The 24,310-nt window shown below is 45.6% G+C and overlaps 1 protein-coding gene across 2 annotated transcripts in view; it reads right to left on the reverse strand.

Moving 5' to 3' along the window:
- TBC1D2B (TBC1 domain family member 2B) overlaps positions 1-21,851 on the reverse strand; it is a 34,422-nt gene extending 12,571 nt beyond the window's left edge. For both annotated transcript variants that reach the window (XM_071568058.1, XM_071568060.1), the window contains exons 1-8: positions 21,528-21,851; positions 13,881-14,034; positions 9,604-9,769; positions 5,388-5,545; positions 4,210-4,439; positions 2,621-3,013; positions 1,667-1,777; positions 551-744 (exon numbers count right to left, since the gene is read on the reverse strand). In XM_071568058.1, coding sequence (XP_071424159.1) covers positions 551-744; positions 1,667-1,777; positions 2,621-3,013; positions 4,210-4,439; positions 5,388-5,545; positions 9,604-9,769; positions 13,881-14,034; positions 21,528-21,845 — 1,724 coding nt within the window. In that variant the 5' untranslated portion in view covers positions 21,846-21,851. The remainder of the gene's footprint in view (positions 1-550; positions 745-1,666; positions 1,778-2,620; positions 3,014-4,209; positions 4,440-5,387; positions 5,546-9,603; positions 9,770-13,880; positions 14,035-21,527) is intronic.
- Positions 21,852-24,310: the final 2,459 nt, after the last annotated feature.

A 24,310-nucleotide genomic window follows, 5' to 3' on the forward strand; every position in this document is an offset into this window, starting at 1 on the left:
TACATTTTTCTGAAGCATATCCTTTGTTTAGTAGCTACTTTTACAATTCCATATATAAAAGACTTGGTGCCCATATTTCATATATATTACTACACAGATTAAGCAATTTATTTGAGAACAGGGTCAAGTTCAAATGAACCCATCAGAAATAATTCTTTTCAGAGAGAGTGGTCAGGTATTGGAATGGGATGCCCAGAGAGGGGGTGGATTCTCCATCCCTGGAGATTTTTAAGATGAGAGTGGACATGGCACTGAGTGCCATGATCTGGTAATCAAAGTGGGGTTGGATCAAGGGTTGGACTTCATGATCTCAGAGGTCTCTTCCAACCCAACTGATTCTATGATCTCTTCAGTAGCTTTATGGCAGCATTTGACTCTAAGTTTTATGCTGTATCTCAGTAAATCAACAAATGTGTTAAGGAAGCTTCCCAGTCTAACCATTCACAAGCCTTTCTGGCACTTACACTCCCAATGCCAGAGACTTTCACTGCTGGGACCAAAGCCCCTTCACTGACCAAGACACACACTTATTTTAACAGGACCAAATTACCTGACCAGGTGTGGTTTGAAAAAGGCTTGTTCTGGTTGTTCAGTGGTTTCTGCTTTCAAGGCATCCTCCAGTAACTGTGTGATGACCTCACGAGCAGGACTCTGCTCCTCAGAACAAACAGGAGTTTTCATTTCTTGAAGCAAGATCAAGTACTTACTTTCAATCTGGCAGAGTTTGGCTTCCAAGCTGGTATACTGCAGAAAACAATATATTATGTAAGTCTTCAGACACTTACTTTGTACTACACTTCTTTAAAAATCTGGTTCAATGTTATTCTCTTGGTTTATGTTGCTTAGAAACCTGGAAGTCAAGAACAGTCAGTTTGACTTTCCCATTTTTGTAGCACCAGCAAACATAAGGCAGGAAAGTAGACCTGATGTTTTCCACCACCAGATGGAAAACCTGAGCAAGCTTTAATTATCATTACATTGTATGAAATACAACTTCCCATTTTGTGCTTTTAAAGTAACACCTTTAGCCTGTGCATGTTGGAACAACTTAAATGGCATTTTAAAGGTATGAGTGAGGCAATAGCATGTAGGAATTGTAAACACGCACCTCCCTGCCAAAAACACAGCATTGCAACCTGCCCATTTCAGCCTGTGTGCATTGCCTCCCAAAGCCCAAAAACAAACCCTGCCATGGCTACAGGTGTGTGCATTTTCCCAGCCCCAGGCAATGGAAATCTTCATTATTCACCTGCAGTGTCTCTACACTCAAGTTCATCTACACAGAAACACCCTTCCAAAACTACATTCACTGTACCACAGTCACCCTTTGTGCTCAGGAGAAAGCTCCACTCACTGACATATCAAATCCTTCCATATCCTGTCATTGCATGCTTAAAAAAAAACATTACAGCCTGAATTCTGAAGAAATAATGTTTTCAAAAATATATATCCCCGGGTTCGTAAGTTACGAAAAACTTTCACTGGGTCACACGATTTTAAAGCGAAATTACTTCTTTCAACATCCATTCAGGAAGATTGGTCTGTAAGGACTAATCTAAGGGGGAGGTTTTTTTAAGCTATCACATTTAATACTTTTAGGTTGTTCTATTTCCCAGGTAGATTTACAGCTAAAATCTTGAAAACATCTGAGACATGTTGGTCTGACCTTTGCCTGCCATTCTCTCTCTCTTGCTTCTGCATTTCTTCGTAGAGCAGAAAGTTCCAAAATCTCCTTATTTAAAAATTTATTCTGGGTCTTATAACCCTGAAGATTGTCCTGTTGATAAAAAAAAAACAAACCACAAACTGGATTTTTAACAAAGATATTTTACAAACAGCAAATGCGAGCCAGAGACAGCACACCTCACAACACAGAAACAGCAGCTACTAAGAGCACTTGTCACTTCTAAAACTTACCAGGGTCTCATACAGGAAAAAAAATTATGAATGTTTATGCATAATTTAAGTAACTTAACATTCCAAGGAATTTGGAATACAAGTAATCAATTTGAAATACATTTATCCAAAGGCAAGAAAGCATGTTTAGAGCAAAGTGGATAACTTCAGTAACCCCATTAAGAACCTGTGACCCATTCACTGAGGTTAGAAAAACAACGGCATTAATAAGATCTGCAGCAGCATTAGTAAAACAGGTTCTTATACTCCTCCCTACTCCTATCTCCTCAGAGCTTCCCTTTGCCATTCCACATGCTCTTTTTGCCTCAGTTCTGATATTTAAAACTTTTTAAAAAGCAAGCTTTGTGTCAGTTTTCCTCCACACTTACATTTTCCTCTTCCCCTCACTTTCCTGCTGCTTTGATTATTCCTCACATTATACTTCACATCCCTGCTTTGATTATTCCTCACATCCCTGCTCCTCCCCAGCAATGACCAATGCACTAGAAGCTCAGGACCCTGCATTACAGATGTACACAGCAGCCCAGAGGAGAGAACAACTGGATTGTCACAGAACAGTTCAAAGATTGTCACAGGCAGAGAAAGCCTCAGCTGCTGAGCACCCTGGAGAACGGCACAGTGATCTCACACATCACAGCAGCCCAAGGAGAATCTCTACAGGAAGTAGATCCCCCATGCACCCAGACAGAGACACTGCTCTTACTTTTAGTCTGTCCAGTTCCTGTAGGTCCTTATTAGCACAGGTGGCCGTGGGAGAATTTACAGCTCCACTTGGAGAGGATGAACTGTCCTCACATTCACTGAGCTGCTGAGAGAGTTTCATGATCACCTCATCTTTAGCTTGAATAGTTTCCATCAACATACCCAGCTGCTCATTGAGTTCTCCCACTTTACACTTCAGGTTCTTCACTTCCTGCTGGAGACTGTCTTTTTCCAGGTTTAATTTTTCCAGCTGGTTGTTGAGCCCCAAAATCTGGTCATCTTTTTGGTGCAACAGCTCGAGTTTGTCTTTGGGAACCCCCTCACAGAGGCGACTGGCAAAGTACTTATCGTACTGGGAAGAGCGGACTGTTTGCTGCAGGAGTCGGACAAGTTCCTGAGAATTCAAAAAAAGGTTTTTAATCTGAATCACCAGCTTTTAAGAGACCTCATGCTGCTGTTTCAAGGAATAAAGAAACATATGACATGAGATTAACACTGACTGACTGGCCCCCACAGATGGTTCAAATGTCTGTCACTGAGCTAAGGATCCTGCCTGGAAAGGCTACAACAGGTTAAGGAAAAGCTGTGGACAGCTGTGGCCCAGCAGGTACCTGGAGGCAGCCCTGCTGTGGGAAGGTGAGCAGGAGAGGGCTTAGGGCCAAAAGGTTAGCAAGTGAACATGACAGGATGGAAAAGGCAAAGGTAAGCAGCTCTCCTCTCTAAAATAAGAGGAGGAAACAATACAGGCTGCTCTGCCAAAAAGGAAGTCTTTGGAGGGCTGTTTAGAAAATCCTGACACAGAATCAACAACTTAAGACAGCAGTTTTCTTTTTCTTCTTACTAAAACAGAAGCAGCTGTGAACACAGTGCTGCACCAGACCAGTGAGATTTCTCAGCAGCTGGCTCAGAAGCTCCAATGTACTTGTACAAAAGATAACACCTAAAATCACTATAAACATGGGCCTCATACCCTCCCTCGCATTCCTGTTGACCATCTCACACAATGGAAAATACAAACAGAAGTAGCAGGTCTGTATGACCTAAAATATTTTCTTCTTAAAATGAGAAGAAATTCTTTTCAATAAAAGTCAGGAATTGAGTAAGTTGGAATTCTGAGGGCGCACAAGCATGAGTACTCTGAGTGCACATATGTTGGTTATGCCTGTCTTTCCCAAAACCACTCCTGGTGATGCAGTTAGGGCAGGGGGAAAGTCAGCTCTATTCCACACCCACTCCACAAACACTGAAAGAATCCAGAATCAAACAAAGAGAACCTGAAAGGATAAGTTCCTCAGAAATTATAAGCACTAATGGAAAAAGAAGCTGTGGCTTCCTGGCAGACACTGAACTAATTACCTTCAGAGAATAAGGAAGATATAAAAAACAAGTTAATGAACATGCAAATTAAAGTTTTGGTCAGGGATCTAATCTTCAACAGCTATAAGGACACTTTGTGTACAAACGTTTGTTCAGCACCATCATTTTATCCCAGCCAACCAGCTCTTGACCAGTGAGATGCCACAAAAGTTAAACTCACCATCACCTGCCAGAGCCATTTGCTCTGTGCACTTTGCCTGAAGGCTTCATTACCTTTTGGCTCAAAAGATCCTTCTTTAGCTTCTCCAGCTCCTCCTGCTGGCTCTGGTACTTGAGCTGCAGCTCCGAGCCCAGCCTGTTGGCGCTGCCAGGGCCGCCCTCAGTGGGAGAGGAGTCACTGCTGGGGCGCTGTTTGCCCGACCCCATCACGTCTCTGAGCAAGGGGCGCTTGGCCTTGTGTGGAGCGCGGCCAAAATCAAAGGGGAATGCTGAACCAGCCAGGCCTGCAGGAAACAACTCCTTCTAGTTTGGGGCACTTCGTGAACAGACATTTCAAAGCATTCAGATTTCCTCCAAAAATACACTCATTAACTTTAGACTTTGAGCAGCTGCTAAACCACCCAATACAATAGGGTTAAACATGCCTCGTTTTCCAAGTTGCTACCTTTGATGGGAAAAGTATATAGCCCAAAGTCTTCCCCTTTCCCAGATAAGACTTGGCTCAAGAATTGTAAAATTCTCTTCATGTCTTACTTCCCAAATATTAATTTAATACAGAAAATAAAAGGCACCCCTAACTATGGCAAAGGAACCTTTGCTTCAAAGAATGAGCAGCTCCAAAGTGATCAGGGCAAAAGCATCCCTGGTACCCCAGCCCAGTGCCTCTGTAAGGGGCATTGGGGCAACAAACCACCACCCACACAGCCACAGGAGCACTCGGAGAAGATGTTCTTCACACAGCTTAAATCACTTGGATGGCAGCTAAAGAGCTCCTAAGGAACTGTAAAAACATCTTATTCCACACACTGGTCCAATCTGAGGCCCAGTCTCAATACACAGATGAACTTTCACTGCATTTCAAAAGCAAGCTAGCATGACACCTACATACTTATTTTGAGTCTAAAGGTAATTCTGACACTCAACTGAGTAATTGAAAGCCTCAGCACTTCCCTTCATCTCCTAACTTTGCAACCCAAGTGACAGAACTAAAGCAGTAACATGCTCAGGAACCTGCACACAGTGGATAACAAGGCACTGTCCTTATTTGACTGTATTTGAATGGCAGAAGATTCCAAACACATCATGAGGAATTGATTTTTTAAAATAATTTACAGAGCTCTGGATGTGGTTTGTGAAGAAAAGATAATCTTCCACTTACTTCCTAGAGACAAACACAACAGCACACTGTACTAAAGAAGGCATATGCTGCCCTTCCTTCCTCCCACTTGTACCTTTGCTTCCTTCTGCCAGATGTTTCCTCTTTTCTTCCAGAGCCATGGAGTCCTCCAGGTCCTTTGGGGTTGGATCCAGCAGTTCCCACTCCTCAGTGGTGTAAAATACACTCCTGCGGTTGTCGTTATTTCCTTTTCTTAAGGAGGACATGGAATTTCTGTGGGAAAGGCAGCAGGAAAAGGGGACAAAGATTTCTGCTTTTTGCATTAATTTTATAAAGGGCTTTTCAAGGTAATCACTACAGTTCAAACACTGCAAACCAAAAGTAGGTTAAAACACAGACCAAACCAATACCAAATAAAAGCTCAAAGAAAATAAAGCACATCCTACCCAACAGCACCTGCAATCGATGTTTCAGGAACAGAGAACTTATTCTGTTTTAACAGGACATCAATATTTAGGAGACTACTGTGGTCTTTTCTATCCCCCTCTGTCTTTATCCTTGTTCTGGCAGTGGGGAAGGACAAAACAAAGTTAGGATTTACAAGCAGCATCTCTTTATTGCTCAGTTATTGTAGCTTAGAATTGCAGGGTAACTGCCGAGCACTGAACTGAAGAGCATGCAGTCAAAACATACAGGTTACAGTTCCATATCCTGGGTTAATTAAAACAGGATCACCCAAGAGACCTGCTGGGGCTGAATCACTGATGACACTCCCGAGCAGTTTTTCTCCCCTAAGGTGGAACATGGCCAGTTACCTGCAAGAATATTTTGGAGGCATCCTCTAAATTGCAGCCAGGTACTTCCAGAGAAGAACACATTTCCCAGCAGGATGAGGTTCCCTTACCCAGCTTCCCCCATGCACTCAGAAATATCCACTCCTATGTCCATGAGTATTAATGGAGCTCAGTAATGTAAAGTCTTTGCCCAACTACACAAGGAGGTTCTACATCAATCCACAGGAATCAGTTCGATGTCTCAGGTGTAACACTGCAAAAGTGTTCAGTATCTCAGTATTTTCTGTGCAGTCTGTGCAAGCCTCCAAAGATGCTTTCACTCCATCAGCCACATTGTCTCTCTCTTCACATCTCAAGCAGACAATAACCCATATTACACTCCCAAGATTTCTTACTGATCCAAGCCAGACTTCCAGCTTCACAAGAGATTTAACACCTGATGAACATGAACTCTAACCCAATCATTATACAGTGCAAGATTTTTAATACTCCGAGGAACAGATAAATGTTTAAGGACAACTTAAAATAACCCTGAAGCTTATTAATAAAAGAACATCAGCAATCAGTTTACAAACTCGGCACAGACTGATTTATGCTACACATTTGATTTTCTTACAGAAAGAATCACAATTTCTGGTGGGGGCAGGAAGCCTCACTTCATTTTTCAGGCCATCCAGGCAAATGCGACAGATCAAACTGTTGCCAATCAAGGTATTTCCCAGGGCACTCCAAATCAAAGTGTCCCTGGCACCTGCACAGCTACTCTGGGAGCAGAGCCTGAGCTCTTACCTTGAAAAAACCACAAAGAACAAGAAGTCCAGTGACTTCTAGGAAAGCTTATTTAGAAACTGATGTTAAGCCCCTGAAAAATCATAGCTGATGCTCTACTTTGTAAAGCTTTAGCCTAGGTTTGTTCAGGGCACTGAAGCAGCACTGAGTCACTGCTTTCTGAGAGATTAAAATAAGATTTAAAGATCAGATAGTTAAATTTGAAAACAGTATTTACTTTCCTAAGCACACTATGAACAGGACAATTGGACAAACTACTCAAGAGCTGATCATATGATCTAATGACTCTATTTTTAAATGTTTGGGGTTTAACTCTTATTTTATGGTTATGTAACTTTGGGTTACTTTAATCAGGATGTTTCCCAGCCTGCATAAATAAGATACCTGAGAGCATGAAGATGAAAAATATTCAGGCCTAAATGCCTGTGTATGTCAACTTGAAAATGTATTTTAAAAAGTAGAAAAGCACATTTCAACTTTAGTTACTGTAAATATACACACAGTTTAATGTTAAGACAAATTCTTCATTTCCCCCCCCATTATTACTTCCCCACTGCCATGAGACTGCTGGGGAAGGGAGAACAGCACCGTAACAGTCCTGCTTGCTTGTATATATTTACTAGAATAGTGTTTAACAGTTTACTGGGGCTTTCTTTTGCCACCATCTTTTATAGTTGTAGCTTTAATACACTACTATGTCATTTTAATTTCCCACAAGATGAATAATTAGCTCTTGCTGTTATGAAAATATGAATAATCTTGTCCTAGCTCTGCAGAGGTCCAATACTCCCAGAATCTGCTCCCATAGGGAAAGAACATCCCTTGTCAATCAAGTGGAGACAAATCATACCACACATGGGAACACACAGGACTTACACACTTTTTCCACAGGAATTCTGTTCAAACTGGTTTGAGCACAAGCCAAAGCTGTGCAATAGGAAAGGCCCTTGCACCATTACTGAAGAGTTCAGATTATTGATTAGGTGTCATTCATTTCAGTAGAAACATGAAATAATGACTTATTTATGCAAAATAAATCAAAATTAGGGTGCACACACCCTCCCTTTTCTCTGGAGCAGCTGAGGATGGACAATAGGAGGAAAATTCACTGCTCCCTAAGCAAACCTACACTGAAGAAAATTCATCTTCCTTGTGCAAACTGCTCCAGGCTCAAGTCTCCAAAGATATTTATCTTCCTGGATACAGGACCTTCAGTGCTCACAACCTGCTGCTGGTGGCACTCACCCTCCAAGAGCTGCAGTGGGAGATTTCCTTACACAGGATCTTACATGGAGTCACAGAATATCCTGAGTTGGCTATTTATCCCCAGGGATCTGCAAGGACTTCAAGCCACTGGGATCAGAGCTATACAAAGGAGAGCACTACAGGATCTGCTGGGCCACTGCCACCAGAAGGACTTCCCTGCACCACAAGTGCCCCAACCCACAACTTCACTGTTGCCTTTCAGCTCAGAAACACCAACACACCACACCAGGAGCACAGAGCAGCTTACCCTGACACTGCCCCAGCTACACTTCCCCAAAGCAATGCAGAAAAAAAATACAAAACCCCCCCAACAACACATCAAAAATAAAGAAAAGCTTCAAAAAGCCAGAAACTCTTAAGTACACAGGAATTCACCAAACAGACATTGCTCCATGTGCTTTTCCCTCTATTATGATCAAACACAAGTTCTACCAAGGCAAAGTGGCTGCACAGACCCAAACAACCACATAACGTTATCAGTTAAAACAGGACATGGAGTAACAGGATTTACATATTTCTCAATCCAGCCATAAGTCATCTTTTCTAGAACTTCAGTTACAGTCTACAAAGTAGGGGGGGAAAAAAGAGCCAAAAAAAAATCCAAAACCAACAACAGAAAAAGAGCCAAAACCAACCACAGTTAAAAAACTCTCAGATCTCTGTGATAAATAAGAAAGTTTTAAAAGGTGTCTGTTTAACTGAGCACTGCTGATGAAAATGGACAGCCTTTTACTCACAGCTCAGTAGGGTTGTGGTCCAGTTAAGCAAAGCTCAGCTCTGCCCTGAGAGCCACTCTGCACCAGCACTGCAACAGGCTAAGCACAAGCAGAAAACATGGGGGCAAAGTGTAAAATCATTTAGAAAGACACTGTAACAGCAGAGTCTGAAAAACTAGCAGCACTGCTTTCCTTAAAGCAATTACTACCCAAGAGTTTCTCATTATGAGTAAGGGGATGGTAAGTGGTGTTGATGCTGTTCAGGAAGAGTCTGCCACAGTTTTGCTCAGGAATTCAAACCACATTGACTTCAAATCTGTGCCATGTGATTCCATTTATTTTAAGAAGAAAATGAAGAGTAAGGATTTACATTAGTCTGATTTTCATCATTAAAATAGTTCCTGTGCACTGAGTACTAAGACCTACAATACAGCTCCATGAAAAAGCAGGAGTAGCCAAAAATGGAACTCCCAGCTCCCTGCTTGGGTTCAGAGAGCAAAGCCTGCACCAGAAGTGCTTTACAAGACTTGAGTCTCCCTTTCAGGCATCAGTGATGCCACACAATGATGTTCAGGCTTACAGTCTTCAAACAGTATGTAAAATAAAGAGTTTACTTTAAGAGACACCAATGTGATCCACCCACACCACCACCCCCATTCTTCTAAAAAGCTCCACCAACCATATACACACATCTTTCAGTAGCAAACAGTCTCAGCCAGCAACTACCAACCCCCTGATGACTCTTTCCCCCACCTTCCCAACTTACTTGATTTCAGTACTCCATTGCTTGAGTGAGAAATTGAGGGCACTTGCTTGGACTGGTGCAGGTTGGGAAGCTGCTTGTTCCCCCACCAGGTCTGTAGGAGAAGTTTCCACAGCTAGAATATTTCTAGCTCTCTCTGCTGAAGCATTTTGACTTAGGATGCTCAGATCTATATTAAAAAGAAAATTTAAAAAAAAGAGAAAGAGAAAAATAGGCAAAACCTTCAATGAGTAAAAGATCAGTGGCTATGGATGGAAAGCCATATACTGCTAAGGCTGCTACCACTGTAGTTTGGGTTTTATTTTAAACTGCAACATAACTTAATAGAACACTGTTGTAATGAACCTTCAAAACAGCACACTGTTTTTCTCAGGCAGCTCTCCCCACAGGCACATACTCGGGATAGCAGGACCTGTGGGATGTTCATGAGGCATTACTTCAGGAGTGATTTACAACCTCAGTGAGTCAATATTGATTCATCCAGCTATAAAGCCATAAAAACTAAAGGTGGCTTCATCACATTAACCTGCAAAATCCCCTTGTAAAACAAGCTTGGGTTTCTCAGAGCCAGGTCAGGAACGATGTCACAAACAGTGACAGCTTTCAGGGGGTGGCAGTCAAGGAGCTTCACGGCCCTGAGCCAGCTCTGTGCCCATCCAGCTGGGCATTCCCAGAGCCAAGGACCTTGGCATAGGCCCTGCAGAGCCATCAGGGACCTCCTGGATCAGGCAGGAGGTACCAGCTGTGGTTAAGCTGTGGCAGCTCCTCCTCAGCTGCACAGGAACAGCAGCTCACACAGGCTCTGAGGGCTCCGTGGGAAAGGCTGGGAACTGGCACAGCCCTGAGCCACAGCTGAGCAATTCCAGAGGAATTCCAGAGGATCCAGGCTGATCCAACAGAGCCAGCCAGCACTGCAGCACACCACAGTCAGAACCTGGAGTGTCAGGGTTCCCTCAGCATTCCCATTATTCTGTGTAACTTGCTGTCTCCCTCCAGCAGGCAGCAGAAATAAAAAATTTGGAATATGGAATATACTGTTAATGGCAAAGCCACCATAGAGAAGCACAAAGTGGTTTCTGGCCTCCCACAAACCCTCTTAACAGGCAAGTTAAACCAGCTCACATGTAATTTTCAGATTCTTCTCGATATAAGTCACAAAGTACTGAAGGATTAAGGATTTTCTGACAACACTCTCAGACTTGTTCAGCATTTATGTTAGAAAGTAACAGATTGGGATGGGCTCTGATTTTAATAAAACCCGAGGAAATCATGATGCCCTCTCTTATCACTGCTGAGCCTTTCAGCCTGACTATTACTTGGCACAAGCAGCAAGACCATCTTGAAGCAAATTGCCCCCTCCAGTTGCTCAGCAGAGGGTGACTTTTGTTCAGCCCTATGAAAGACTAGAAATAGAAAGAACATTCTGTGATAAAGAATACAAAGTATAAAAGATCACCGACATCACAAATGTCCCAACCCTCTGAAAAGCAGTATCTGCCACAGAAGTGCATCATGGCATATCTCAAACAGAGCTACAAATTCCACTGCCTTGGTTTTTTATGAACAGACACTTCAGGGCCTTATCAGCCAAGCAGAATTCCAAGTTCTTTTGGACTGTGGCTGTTTGGGCTGAACACAATCCTGCTGAGATAGGTTAGCTAAAACTACCTTTTGGTCATATTCTCTGCCTAATAAAGGGCAAAGATAACACAACAGGTTTTAAAGAAAACCAAACCAACTTCCCAAAAAAACAAAAAAAACCCCCAAACCTCAAACCAAACCAACCAAAAAACCCCCTAAAATCCCCAACCACCATCCCAAAAGGAAACAATCAAACACACAGACCAAAAGCTTATGGATACTCAAATGACATTCTGCCTTCAGACTCACAGCTTGTTTCATCTTCTCCCTGCAGGACTCCCCAAGGCTTCCTGAGCCCTTTGTGGGATGACCCAGGTGAAGGAATTGCTCAGAAGCTGAATTTTAACAGGTGCATTTGCCCTCTCCAATTGTGTGGCTGAGCCTGAGGGTCTCTCTGCACTTGCTGCCTGTGGTTGGGACACAGGGATGGACTGCATAGCTCATTCATGTAGCTGTCAATGCAGCCACCACATGAAAGAAAAACCTTTGAACTTCTTTCAAAACACAACAACCTTCTAAATGCATGGCATTGCATTCTTTATTAATGCAAATTAAGAGTTGAGGAACAGCATAGCCAAGAACTGAGATCATAAAACCTACATTAACATTCAATCAATTTCAAGAAAAAATAAAATAATCCCATATCCTATAAGGAATAAATAATTTATTTGATTTCCATGGTAGTGAGGCAGCTCCATCCTACAGTCTAATTTTTGTAACATGAACTTTCCCAAATCCCACTCTGAAAAATATTTTCAAGTATTTTTCACTATATTGGATGTTCTTAAAAGCCTTTCAAGGTTGATCCACAAAGCTTTTTGTATGCTCCAGTCAGTCCAGATTTCTAAACTGGGAGGAGACAGGACACAGGGAGGACAGAACAGGCAGAGTTCCAGCAAGCAGTTCTGGTTTTGGACTGAACACAGACTACTTCCCTACTTAAAACACTGGGGAAGGCACCTGTACTCAAGCACCAGCAAAACAAACCCATCTCTGTGCTCCAGGATAAAGCACATCTTAGTCATCACAGCCTTGAGGAATCCCCTAATTCTACAGGAAACTTTGGGAGTACTTGATTAATAAGAAGAAATAACCATCAGTCATTTAGATTATTTGCATGTTCCCCACAAGAAATCCCTGGTTAAACACTTCAGCTGATGGTAAAGTCATCCCTGTGATTTGTCCTAAGCAATGAGATACACAAGATGCAGTTCCAAATTCTACCCAATGCAGTTTAGCTGCAGGGTGTCCCTGAAAGGGAAGAGCCTGCTCAGCCCATGCATTTTATCCTGCCATTCCTTCTGCTAGATTTAATAACAATAATAATTTAAATTTTAAAAAAATCAAATAAAAAAATAATCATATAAAAAAGTTCAGCTTGCTCGTCCAAAAAAACCCCAGTAACTGACAGGAAAAGAAAATACCAGATCAGTGACTGAATTACTGGATCTGATGCAAAGCTGGAGTGAGGGAACAGCACCTGCACATGGTGCAGTGACAGCAGCTTCGTTTCATGTTGTTCCCAAGCTCTGAGGGAAGCAGCACAAAGAAGAAGCAACAGATTTGTGGCCAAGCTTCATGTTAGAGTTGCTCTGATCCAACCAGCTGCTGCCCTTGGCAGGCCTGGCTCCTCCTCTGCTCTGCCTCCCTGTGTTCTCCACCAGGCCTTGTGCTCTGCTTTCCAGTAGCTCTGGCAGTCACCTGATAGCACAGGAAACACATTCCACTCATTAATCTGGCAGAAATAAAAAAAGCCTTCCTTTTTGGCTATCAACACAGCACAAGGTCAGACAAACACACAAAAAGGAAGAAAGAGGGAGAGGCTGGCAGACCAAAGCCTGCTCCCTTTCCAACACTCATATTTCTGCACACCAGTATTGGGGTTTTTTTGTGCCCTGGCATTATTTGCTCTGACAAGCTGCTCACCAGGCACAAAGGGGCTCACCAGGCACAAAGGGGCTCTCAAACCATCCCACCTGGCATTCAACAATTCACTTAGGCTAATCCTGGCACTCATCTGTCCCTTCTGGAAACTACACTGGCCAAAAACCAATCTGGAGAACAAGCTGTTCCCTTCCAGTGGCATAGGGCAGGGTGATACCAGCTCTGATGTGTGGTGGGGTGGCTGAAACTCAGGCTGAGCCCCCAGGAAAACACATCCCTCAGTCCAGCTGAGCCCAGCAAACAGCCACAGGCAGAGGGCTCTCAAATGAGAGCAGCAAACTGGGTTAGAGGACAATGCTGCAGCCTGGGATGTGACCTGGGGGAGGGCAGGAGGGTGGGGAAGACAGAGCTTCACGTGAGCAAACTGCAGTCAACCAAATATGAAATCTGGTGACAAAATATGTCTGACCCAAGAGAGCTTTACTAATGCCTCACTTGGCACAGAGCAGGATTGTGTTCAGCCTTGTATGAAGAATAGAAATCAGGAAATCATTTCTGTAAGGACTCAGAAAACAAAAAAATTATGTTACATAATTACAGCATCATCAACATATACAGTCTATACAGAGCTACTTGATAACAAGTTGTTCAGAACCGTCCCCAGGCTGTTCTCTACCACGCTGCAATGCCTTGTGCTGACGAGCTGCCACTGAGGAGAGCTGTGCCCTCTGGTTTAGCTCAAACTTCCAACCTACCAGGGTTGTCTTTGGCAACGAGCCCTTTGGCCGAGTCACTGGGGGTGGGCGAGGTTCGGCTGTCCCTCTTGGCTGCGTCCAGGTTGTTGCAGTACTCCCACCTCTTCTGCTGCAGCTCCTGCAGCCAGTAGGTCATATCCTGGCGGGTTGCAGCCTAAACACAGAACCAGAGCACTGGTGAGGTCACTGCATGCCCTGCTGGAAGGACACAGCCATTCCAAGCGCAGTAAGAAAAGCAGCCCAGGTAATCAGCAGAGCAGCAAGGCCCTGTCCCAGTTCAGCAGGTGGGACCAGTTTATCACTGTGTGGGTGTGACCAAAGCTGTGCATTCTACACCCTCGATTCCATTCCCCAGGAACTGTTAACAATGGACCACTGGCAGCAGCTGCCCAGGACACACCTGACCCCTCAGGCTGGGAGCTGGCTGGGAAAAAAGCCTGGGAGAGGAGCTGAGAGAACTCCCCTGCAGGGAGTCCTTGGCACCTCCACACCCACCTGAGGGCTCAGCTCTGCTCATGGACCAGCAACGATTCCAAAATCCCCCCTGACTCCCAGAGTCAGATCCCCCAGTGTGGAACTCCCTGCCCTGGGGGAGGGACTGGGGGCTCCCACCTGCACCTGAGGGGACAAATCTTGGGCTTTGGGGACTTGGGGAACCACTCATCAGATCCAGAGGAGGAGCAGAACCTGGACAGGAGGAGACCACCACTCTCCACCAGACTGTGACATCATCTGCACCAACAGGTTTTTTACCTCCTTTTACTGTGGACTCAAGGGAACCACGTGGGGCTCAGTACAGGGGCCAACAAAACCCACTGTGTTTGTGCCCAGGGGGCTGGGTTGTACTTCTGGGTTTTGTGGGTTAAACCCAATTTCTCTTTGAGCTATTGTATTTATTGTAGTATTTTTATGAAATTGTAACTCTGACTTCTAATCTCTTTTGTGTTGGGTTTGTTTCTTCTTCTAGTTTACCTTTAAACCAGTACAGCCCTGTCACCCCAAATCAATATGATTTAAAAGAAACAGCCTCCAGTGTACCAGGTGCATCTCATGCACACAGAGGCCCCTGACTCTTGTGCCAAATTTATTTTCTACTAGAAGTAGTCACATGCACTCTTTTTCTCCAGTTTTACACTCAAACATTAGAAAATGCAGCACCACCTTATATTTACACACATTGTTTGAATATATAACCACAAATCTCTTTTTAGGAAAAAAGATTGCATACACACTCAAGATTCCCATTTTCTTTTAACTTGCTTTCTCACCAGCAGAAACGAACAAATCAATATGCACTGCAATGCCTCCTACTTTAATGATTAAATCTACATATTGTACTTCATGCTGACCCCACTAACTGACTGGTCCCTTTGGAAAAATCCTGTTTAAAATAAAAAGCCAACATGATTGTTTAATCTACAAGGCCAAAGTGATTAATGTGAACAGGTAACAGGTCAGCAAGAATTCAAACACATCTTGAATTGCAGCTCTAAGTCTTCTCAAGGCACAGCAAATGACAATACACAAATACCAGCAAGGGATGGGAACTGACCCTGAATATGCTGCCATGGAAAAGTTGTTGTTCCAACATGCACTCTCAGCTGCCAGTCCAGTACAAGCACCTGACCCAGTGGCACAGTCTGTTCAGGAACAAAAGCTGAACACTTGGGAGGACACACTAAGTCCTTTGGCTTGTAAGCAGAGTGAGTGCTTCTCTTTTAGCCAGCCTTTCTCCCACCTTCTCCCAAAATGCTTGGTGGCATCACCAGTGAAAAACCCTCCTGACCTGGGCAAATGCCTGTGCTCACCCTCCAAAGACCATTTAATTTCAAAGAGCTTCCTGTTGTGTGTAGCACTGAGGGCTCCTGTGCAAGGCACAGCAGCAGCAGAATGAAAAGCCACAAACAAAACACATTTCCTTCCAAAAGAAACACAGTAAAGCACAGCAATGGCACACAACTGCCTTCATTATTGATAGGAGAATACTTCTGGTCTAGTCCAATTGAGAATCCATTTGCCACCATATTTTGCCCCCAACAGCAGCCAGTTACAAGACAATGCACAAACAGCCCAGCAAACAAGAAATGGTGCTCCCCAGGGTGCTCCCTCTGGTTCAGCAATTTGCCACCTCAGTGTTCAGCAATCACAGACAGGCAATTTTATTTTACAATTTGGCTTTTTGTACCTGTATGAGCTTTAACACCCCAACATCCCCCAGCAAACAGCTCCAAAACACTGTGCAAGGAGGTTAAGCAGAAAAGTTATTCCTGGAGCTCCAGCTCCTCTCAGTACATCATAAACATGGTAAGGCAGAAGATACAGAAATCATGTAAACATTCACAAATCGAGCAGTGATACACAAGGACACTGCAGGTTCACTTTTATCAGCTGGCAAGAAAGATATGTAAGGAAGACATTTCTAATCTGAAGTGGAAATTAGTTTCCTGTATTCTTTCTTGTTTGGTCATGGGAAACTGGAGAAAAACATTTCCCTCATAAAAAAATTACATGGCAAAAGCAAAGTTTAGAAGAGTCTATAAAGTTTCTCACTAAGAGCCAAAGAAGTGGACACTGGGAGCCTCAATCCTGGCAGAGTGGGAATGAGCACACAGCAGGCTGGTTCAACCTACAGACTGCAGTCTTTCAAAGAGCAAACCTCCTCCTTCTATTCCTTGCACAAAAGTATTTCCCTGGCAGTTTTAGCCAGTGGCAAGTCTTCCCTTCTGGTAAATTTGAGAGCTGACATTTCCTTTAGACAGACTTGCACACGGGCCTCTCAAAGCAAAGTTTTACTGTGCTCCAGCAGAAAAGCACCGAGGATTTCAAGAGCTCCCACTAACACAGGGTGCAGCACTTAGGGGGTTCCCTTTGCTACCACATCACAGCTCAGGAGGCATCACTCCAGCCCATCTAACTTAGACCTGCAATTAACTGCTGCCCAGGACTTTTGGGACTTAATGAGCTTCCCCATTATTCTCTCCCCAATCACCTTTGGAGAACCGTGAATTGATTTTAATGGAGCTGCTCCTTCTTGTTGATTTTAAATTGCCAACTGAACTTGTTCTCCTACTGAGCTGTCTGTTACTTTGCCTTCCATGCAGAGTATTCCTTCTCTTACAGTTTTCCACTCTTTGAACAATTTCTGCTGAGTTGATGTAAGCATCTGTTTACCATCAAAATAGTATCCTGGAAATCTCTGTTTAAAGGAGTTTTGTTTAAACAAAATTAATCTCTGAAGTTGTTTGAAAGGGACTATTTAAAAAAACCCTAACACACATGGAATATTTTACATCTCCCTCTTCCCCTGCCCCTAACCAAGACAAATTGGCAAACATTTTTTTTAAAATTCACTTTACCTGTCAAAGAAAAGAACACTTCCATGCTTGCCCCATTTCTCGTGACTTCTTTGAGCATTTGGCTACTGCCCACCATGAGAGCCAGAACATTTATCCAGGTGCAGCATCCATCAAATCTCACCAAAAAATACTTACAGGTACTAAACTATTGCAAAGGGGCTTGCTTACTGCAGTGCCACACCAGTCACCTTCCAGTGAAGGCTTTTCTGAGAGAGAAACCCACTATGAATGCCATCCAGACTGGTGTGAAATAAGGAATCACTTCTGCAAACTTACAGGCAACAGCAGCAGCAAAAGACACTGTTAAGTGAAGAGACATCCACTACTATGCAGTTTTCTACTTAAAGAATGGAAATTTATTATCCTTTAACTAATTAAAACCATTCCCTATATCCTCCCACTAAGAATGATGCAGGAGCTGCCTTCTTCTGAAGCACACTTGACACAAACAGAATTGTTTGGGGAAAACAACCACCCTGTGGCTCCCTCTGCCTGGACACACTGGTGGAATATGTGCCAACACCACACACTTCAAGGAAGAGTCCAAAGAAATGCAACAAGCAGACCTGACCTTTTGGGGAATCTCATGGAAATTCCTGCCACACTTCTTTTCCGAACTCAGGCAATCTCTCCCTCAAGCTTTTTTTATCACCAGAAAGTTTGCATTTCTTAAGATTTACTAGTCCTGCCGTGCTCAAACAGCAAACCTGGAGCCAGATGGCTGTGTCTGGAGGGCAGCCCAACTTTAATTAAAGCACTGCAACCACTAACCAGCAGTTTCAAGTACAAAGCATCAGCTCAGGCAACAAATGAGCCTCACTGCTGAGCCATCCTCCAAGCCAGGTTGGTTCCTCCAGCAATCCCAGCGGCTCAAACCTCCCAACACCAACCACATCTTTCCACACCACTGACACATTAGAGTAAAAGCTCCAAAGTAACTCTCACTTCAGCAAGTGTGGTGTCCAGTATTTCCAAGGATCTGGGCTCTGAAATCTGCAGTGTCTGGAATGCCTACACTTGGCCAATAACCCAGGACAGATTTTTTCCTTTCAGAAGTCTGTGCAGTTTCTGTTCCCCTCCCAACTCACTGCTGCTCACAGAGCAGTCACCCACTCTGGAGTGACCACACACAGTCCAGCATCACTGCTCCGTTTGCTTTGTTTCAGAAGCAAGCAAACTGTCACTACAGGACACTACTTTAAAAATGAATGAGAAATGACCCCTCTATTCACATATACATATAATTTCTCCCTTCATGCCAGGCCTCGCTGTGTGAATGCAGCCCAATATTCCCTTGATTATGTCACCAGTATTCTGTGTTACAGCAAGGATTTGCAGGCTCAGTATATGCCTGCCTTTCCATGAAAATATCCTCAAAACACCATTTAGCCAAATTCACAAAGCACACAATTTTCTGAGCACCTTTACCTAAAGGGATGGTACCCGTTATATATATTTAAATAGGAAAGCTTTTTACACACACTTATCTTCTTTTGTTGTACTTTCACTGTTGGAAACACACAGAAAAGCTACAATCTCACAAGTGGCAGGTTGGTTACCTACAGTGCTAAAACATGAACAATTTGCTATATTTGCTGTAAAAGCTGCAGTGTATTTTTTCCAAAATTGTTGTCTAACGGGGAACAAAGACTGAGTACATCCTACAACACTCAGCCCCCATCAAATGACAGAAGACTGTGCAATCCCAGATGATGAAATCATTACATTAACAGAACCCCCAGTTATTACAAAAAATAATGCATTCCTCAACAGCACCATCAGTTCAATCTGGAATTCCAGTCGCTTATGTCCTATTGCTCTTCTCAGTCTATAATCCTGACTGGGAAAGGCCAGATCACAAGATGTGGAAATTCTGAACAGCAGCAATTTGAGGAAAACGAGGCATGTGAGTTACAGGGTGAAGAATGCATTTGACTTGACTGTATTCCTCGTGCTCTGTGTGTAATGTTTTCTTCACAGATTAAATAACATTTGCTTTCAACAGGGCCTGGATCAGCATGGGGCAGCTTTGGGGTTGGGTTTTTTTGGTCAGTTGGTTGGTTTCTTCAACATTTTGAATTCATTCTTAATTCCACATCTACCCAATTTAGCCAAAGGATGTTTTTAGAGGCCTTAAAGAACTACCATGTTGAGTAGAAGAAAATGAATTCCAGCTGCAAAAGCCTTGGTGAATCACATGGCCAGAAGGGCCAGTGGGTCCTGCAATAACCCTCAAGATTTACATTAATTCCTATCTTATTACACAAACACCTACAATGTAATAACAATTTATGGATAATCACTTGGCCACTTTAGGGCAAGCATCATAACACAATGCAAAATTCGCTTTTCCCATTAATTACAGAAATGAACTTGAGTTTCTCAGCTGGCCCCTCTTCTCAAATCCCATAAAGGAAACGTGGAGAGAGCTCAGATCTGTGCAGGTTCTTTCTCAGAGAGTACAGGTAAAAGAACAGATACATAAAATAAGGGCAGAGCAGTAACATCACTGACTAAAAGTTACCAAGAAAAATATGAAAAAGGAACCCTTCTATTCTCTGCACTTGTGCATCAGTGTGGATTTGTGTCTTCCTGACTGCAGAAACACTCAGGCTGCTGCTGCAGTGCTGCCTGACAAGCCAGTTGTTCTTACATAGGTGGCAGACAGTGCTTCCCACTCAGTCCTGATCACAAATCCCATGCTCCTCAATAAGGAAAAAACAAAAAAAATTGCATTAAATATTTTTCTGAAGATTTCCACAGAAAAACCACTAAATGGTAATTAAAAACCCAAACCAAACAAAATACTCTCAAGCTATCAAAAATCAATGCTTAAACCAAGTATGCAGCTTTAACCTGTATACTCAGCTTATAAAAGCAGATTCATGGAAAGCAATAAAATCTTTGGTTATGGCTATACAAAGACAGCTTTTACAAGTGTTTGCATGCTGATTACACTGCTTTTCCTTAACCAAATATACTTAAAGTTATTATATTAGTTTTCTAGTTTAATAACCTGCTTATTCTCTAGTAAAGCATGTTGACAATTCTGTATTTTTGCATTTATACTTATCAAAACAGAATGAAGAGCTTAATACAATCATTTTCCTTCCTCTCAGCATATGCCATCATTGCTCAACTCTCCACTGCTAAAGAAGTGTGTAAGAGATATTTTCCAATATTCAATAGGAAGTTCTGCTGTTTAGTTACTTCATGGATTATCCTCCAAGGCCAAGGACATTGCTCTAAAAAGTACACAGTTCACATGAAAAGTCCCAAGAACATTATTCCCTGAGCAGCACATCTGCCTTGACAGCAACCCAAAACAATGGATACTCGGGAGGATTTCTTTCTTCTCTACTGAGTGGAAATGGTTTCCTCGTTTGGTTTTCCCCCCGGGCATGACAATAGAGGAAAGAAATGTAAAACAACCCCAGCGTTTGCCTCTCGCCCCGAGAGGCTCTGAGTCCTTGCACAGACCACGCGATAAGGAGCCTCTGCACTCTCAGGAAACAATTCTCCCTCCTCTTCCTTCCTCCCGAGCAGCCCAGCCTTGTGCCACGCACCGTGCTTTCCAAACACACACCCCGGCACCGGCCCGGCCACTCCCGCCCCGCTCCCAAACCACAGCCCACCGCATTTCTTCGGAAATTTCTCTTTCCCACCCCATTTCTTCGGAAATGTCTCCTTCCCCCCCCCCCGCGCCCCCGACGCTGGCACAGCGCCCGCTCCTCCCGTCCCACTCCCGCTCGGGAGCCCCGCACACAAACCCGGGGAGGAAACCCACAGAAACCCGCACCCACCGCGGGGACAGCGACACTGCCGGGCCCGCGGGGCTGGGGATGGCAGCGCCCTCCTGCGGGTCGGGAATGGGGCCGGGGCAGGAGCGAGGACGGGGACGGGGATGGGTACAGGGCCAGATATGGGCACGGGGCCGGGGCAAGGAGCGAGGATGGGGCAGGGCCAGACATGGCACGGGGACCGGGCAGGGCCGGGGATGGGGCCAGGGCAGGCACGGAGCGGGGATGGGGCCGGGGCCAGGGCAGGCACGGAGCGGGGATGGGGCCGGGGCCAGGGCAGGCACGGAGCGGGGATGGGGCCGGGGCCAGGGCAGGCACGGAGCGGGGATGGGGCCGGGGCCAGGGCAGGCACGGAGCGGGGATGGGGCCGGGGCCAGGGCAGGCACGGAGCGGGGATGGGGCCGGGGCCAGGGCAGGCACGGAGCGGGGATGGGGCCGGGGCCGGGGCAGGCACGGAGCGGGGATGGGGCCGGGGGCAGGGCCAGGCCTACCTTGAGCACGGCGACGGCGCCGCCGGGCCCGTGCACCTCGAAGGCAGAGGGCTCGTCGCCCGCCTCGGGCTGGTGGTAGCTGAAGCAGGCGGAGGCGATGTCGATGTGCCCGAGCGGCAGCGGCTCCTGCGGGCCCTTGAAGTAGTAGAGGTAGCAGCGGCGCGGGTCGAACACAAACCAGCGGCTGCGGAAGCCACGCAGGGGCCCCTTGCCCGAGAGCTTCTGCAGGTACCCGCACAGTCTGGGCCCGGGGCCGGGCTGCGGCTGCTGCTGGGGCTGCTCCGCGGGGCCGCCATCACCCTCCGAGCCCGCCGGCATCGCCGCACCGCGCAGGGGCAGGGCAGGCACCGGGCCTGGCCCGCGGACTCTCGGGACTTGTAGTGCCGCTCCGCCCCGGCCCCGCCCCGGCCTGCGCCGCCCCGCTCGGCACCGAGCACCGGGAGCCGGGCACCAAGCACCGGGCACCGCGGAGGGGACACCGAGCACCGGGAATTGGGCACCGCGGAGGGGACACCGGGGAGAGGACACCGGGGAGGGGGACAGAGCACGAGCACCGAGCACCGGGGATGGAGCACCGGCACCGAGGACCGGGCACGGGGATGGAGCACGGGCACGGGGCACCGGGCACGGGCACGGGGAGGGAGCACTGGGACCGAGCATGAACGGCGGGCTGGGGTGGCCCCTGCCCCGGGAGCGGCGGCGCTGACGTGTAAGGCGAGGTCTCCCCGCGCTCCGAGCGCTGCCGGGGCCGCACCGGGACAGACTTCCCATCTCAAACACCACTCCAGCCCGGGGCGGATTCACCCCGGCCCTCCCCTTGCGAGGGCCCCGCTCCAGACCTCATCCCTGCCGGCTCCTGCTCCAAACCCCATCCCTGCGAGCTCCCGCTCCAGATCCCATCCCTGCCGGCTCCTGCTCCAAACCCCATCCCCGCGAGCTATCGCTCCAGATCCCATCCCTGCGGGCTCCTGCTCCAAACCCCATCCCTGCGGGCTCCTATTCCGGACCCCATCCATGCTCTCTCATACAGGCTCCCATTTCTGCCCCCATCCCTGCTCTCTCACACAGATTCCCATTCCTGCCCCTATCCCTGCTCTCTGATACAGGCTCCCATTCCAAACCCCATCCCTGCTCTCTCACAGACTCCCATTCCTGCCCCCATCCCTGCTCTCTCACACAGACTCCCATTCCTGCCCCTATCCCTGCTCTCTGATACAGGCTCCCATTCCAAACCCCATCCCTGCTCTCTCACACAGGCTCCCATTCCAAACCCCATCCCTGCTCTCTCACGCAGGCTCCCATTCCAAACTCCATCCCTGCTCTCTCACACAGGCTCCCATTCCAAACCCATCCCTGCTCTCTCACGCAGGCTCCCATTCCAAACCCCATCCCTGCCCGAGGCAGCAGCAGCAGCCAAAGCAGAGGGTGAGCAGTACAGAAAATGCAGGAGGCATGGGAGGGGGGGGAAAGCTGCAGTTTATGGGGTTTGGACTTGTGAATGATCACAGACCAAACTGTATTTTGGGTTTCACTGAAGTGTCTTGCACGTTTTGGGCTCTTCTGGTGTCAGTAACAGAGGACTTGTACAATAGCAAACTTCACTGTGAGTTCATCAAGGTGCCAGATGTCACTTCACATCATTTCCCCTTGTGTTTGGAACACAGTGCAGGCATATTTCCTTCCAGCATGCCTAATGTTCTGGGTACAAAAGCAGAAAACAGTCAGATGTGACATATTCTTGCAAAACTGGGAGGAGGCTGTTCTATGTGTAATAACATCCAGCTTTTCATTCTCACCATTAACTGCAGCACAAAAGGTTTACTGTCAAAATAGCTGTCACAGTGGTTGGAGCAGATGTTTACAATGGTGTTTTTATTAGGGTACTGCTACTTAGGAAATAGGTGCATCTGACTGAATTCTGGCAGTTTGGAAACTGAGCTACCCAGAATTCCTGTATTTCCCAGAGCTTCTTACTCTGTCCTCATTTCTTAATGCCTTGATTAAGTTCTCAATAAAAAGTAACTGTCTCATTGGCCACACAATGTTTTCCTTCTGTGCTAAAGCACATGAAGGATGTAAAGCATCTCACATGACACAGTGGGATTCATGACTGATTCTATGATTCTGCTGTCTAAAGCTGAGGATTTTTTAGTAAATGTGGACAGTAAGAAGGGTTGATCCTGCTTTAATAACAGGTCAAAAATGTTTCTTCCATATATACTTCTCAGTATCCTCTTCCCCAAATACAAAGTGTTCTTGGTCCTCTGGTAGCACCGTGCTCATTCTTGGCAAGTGTCATTTGGCAAAAACGGGTTACACAGAGAAAACACTGGTTGCCTTTGGAGCTTCTGGTTCCTTATCTCAGCCATTTAGACAAGTTTGTGTCCCAGCACTTATCCCTGGTGTTACCTGATCTCATCAGTGTGGTGGCCTTGCTCTCTCTGTGCTGCACCCCCATGACTCTTGCTGGCTACAAGTGATTGTATCCTGCAGAAAATCACAGAGCCAGAGGATCTGAAATCCTCAAAACTTTGGGGTCAGTACTTCTCTTTTTCAATTTTCTGTTCAGCTTCCTTACAACCCACAGCAGGAGAATCCCCAATTTCACAGCTGATTCATGTAGACAGAAAGTTCCTCTTCTTAGGAAATAAGTTCCTAATTTCATATATGCCCTTTTTTTCACCAACAGATCCAGATGTGGGCCGGTAAATAACAGCAAGTTATTTCTAAACTGTTGTGGTGAATATAAATGAAAACAATACTTTTTTTCTTTACCTTCTTCT

The sequence above is a fragment of the Pithys albifrons genome, chromosome 13 (assembly GCF_047495875.1).
Source record: "Pithys albifrons albifrons isolate INPA30051 chromosome 13, PitAlb_v1, whole genome shotgun sequence".
NCBI classification, from domain to species: domain Eukaryota; kingdom Metazoa; phylum Chordata; class Aves; order Passeriformes; family Thamnophilidae; genus Pithys; species Pithys albifrons.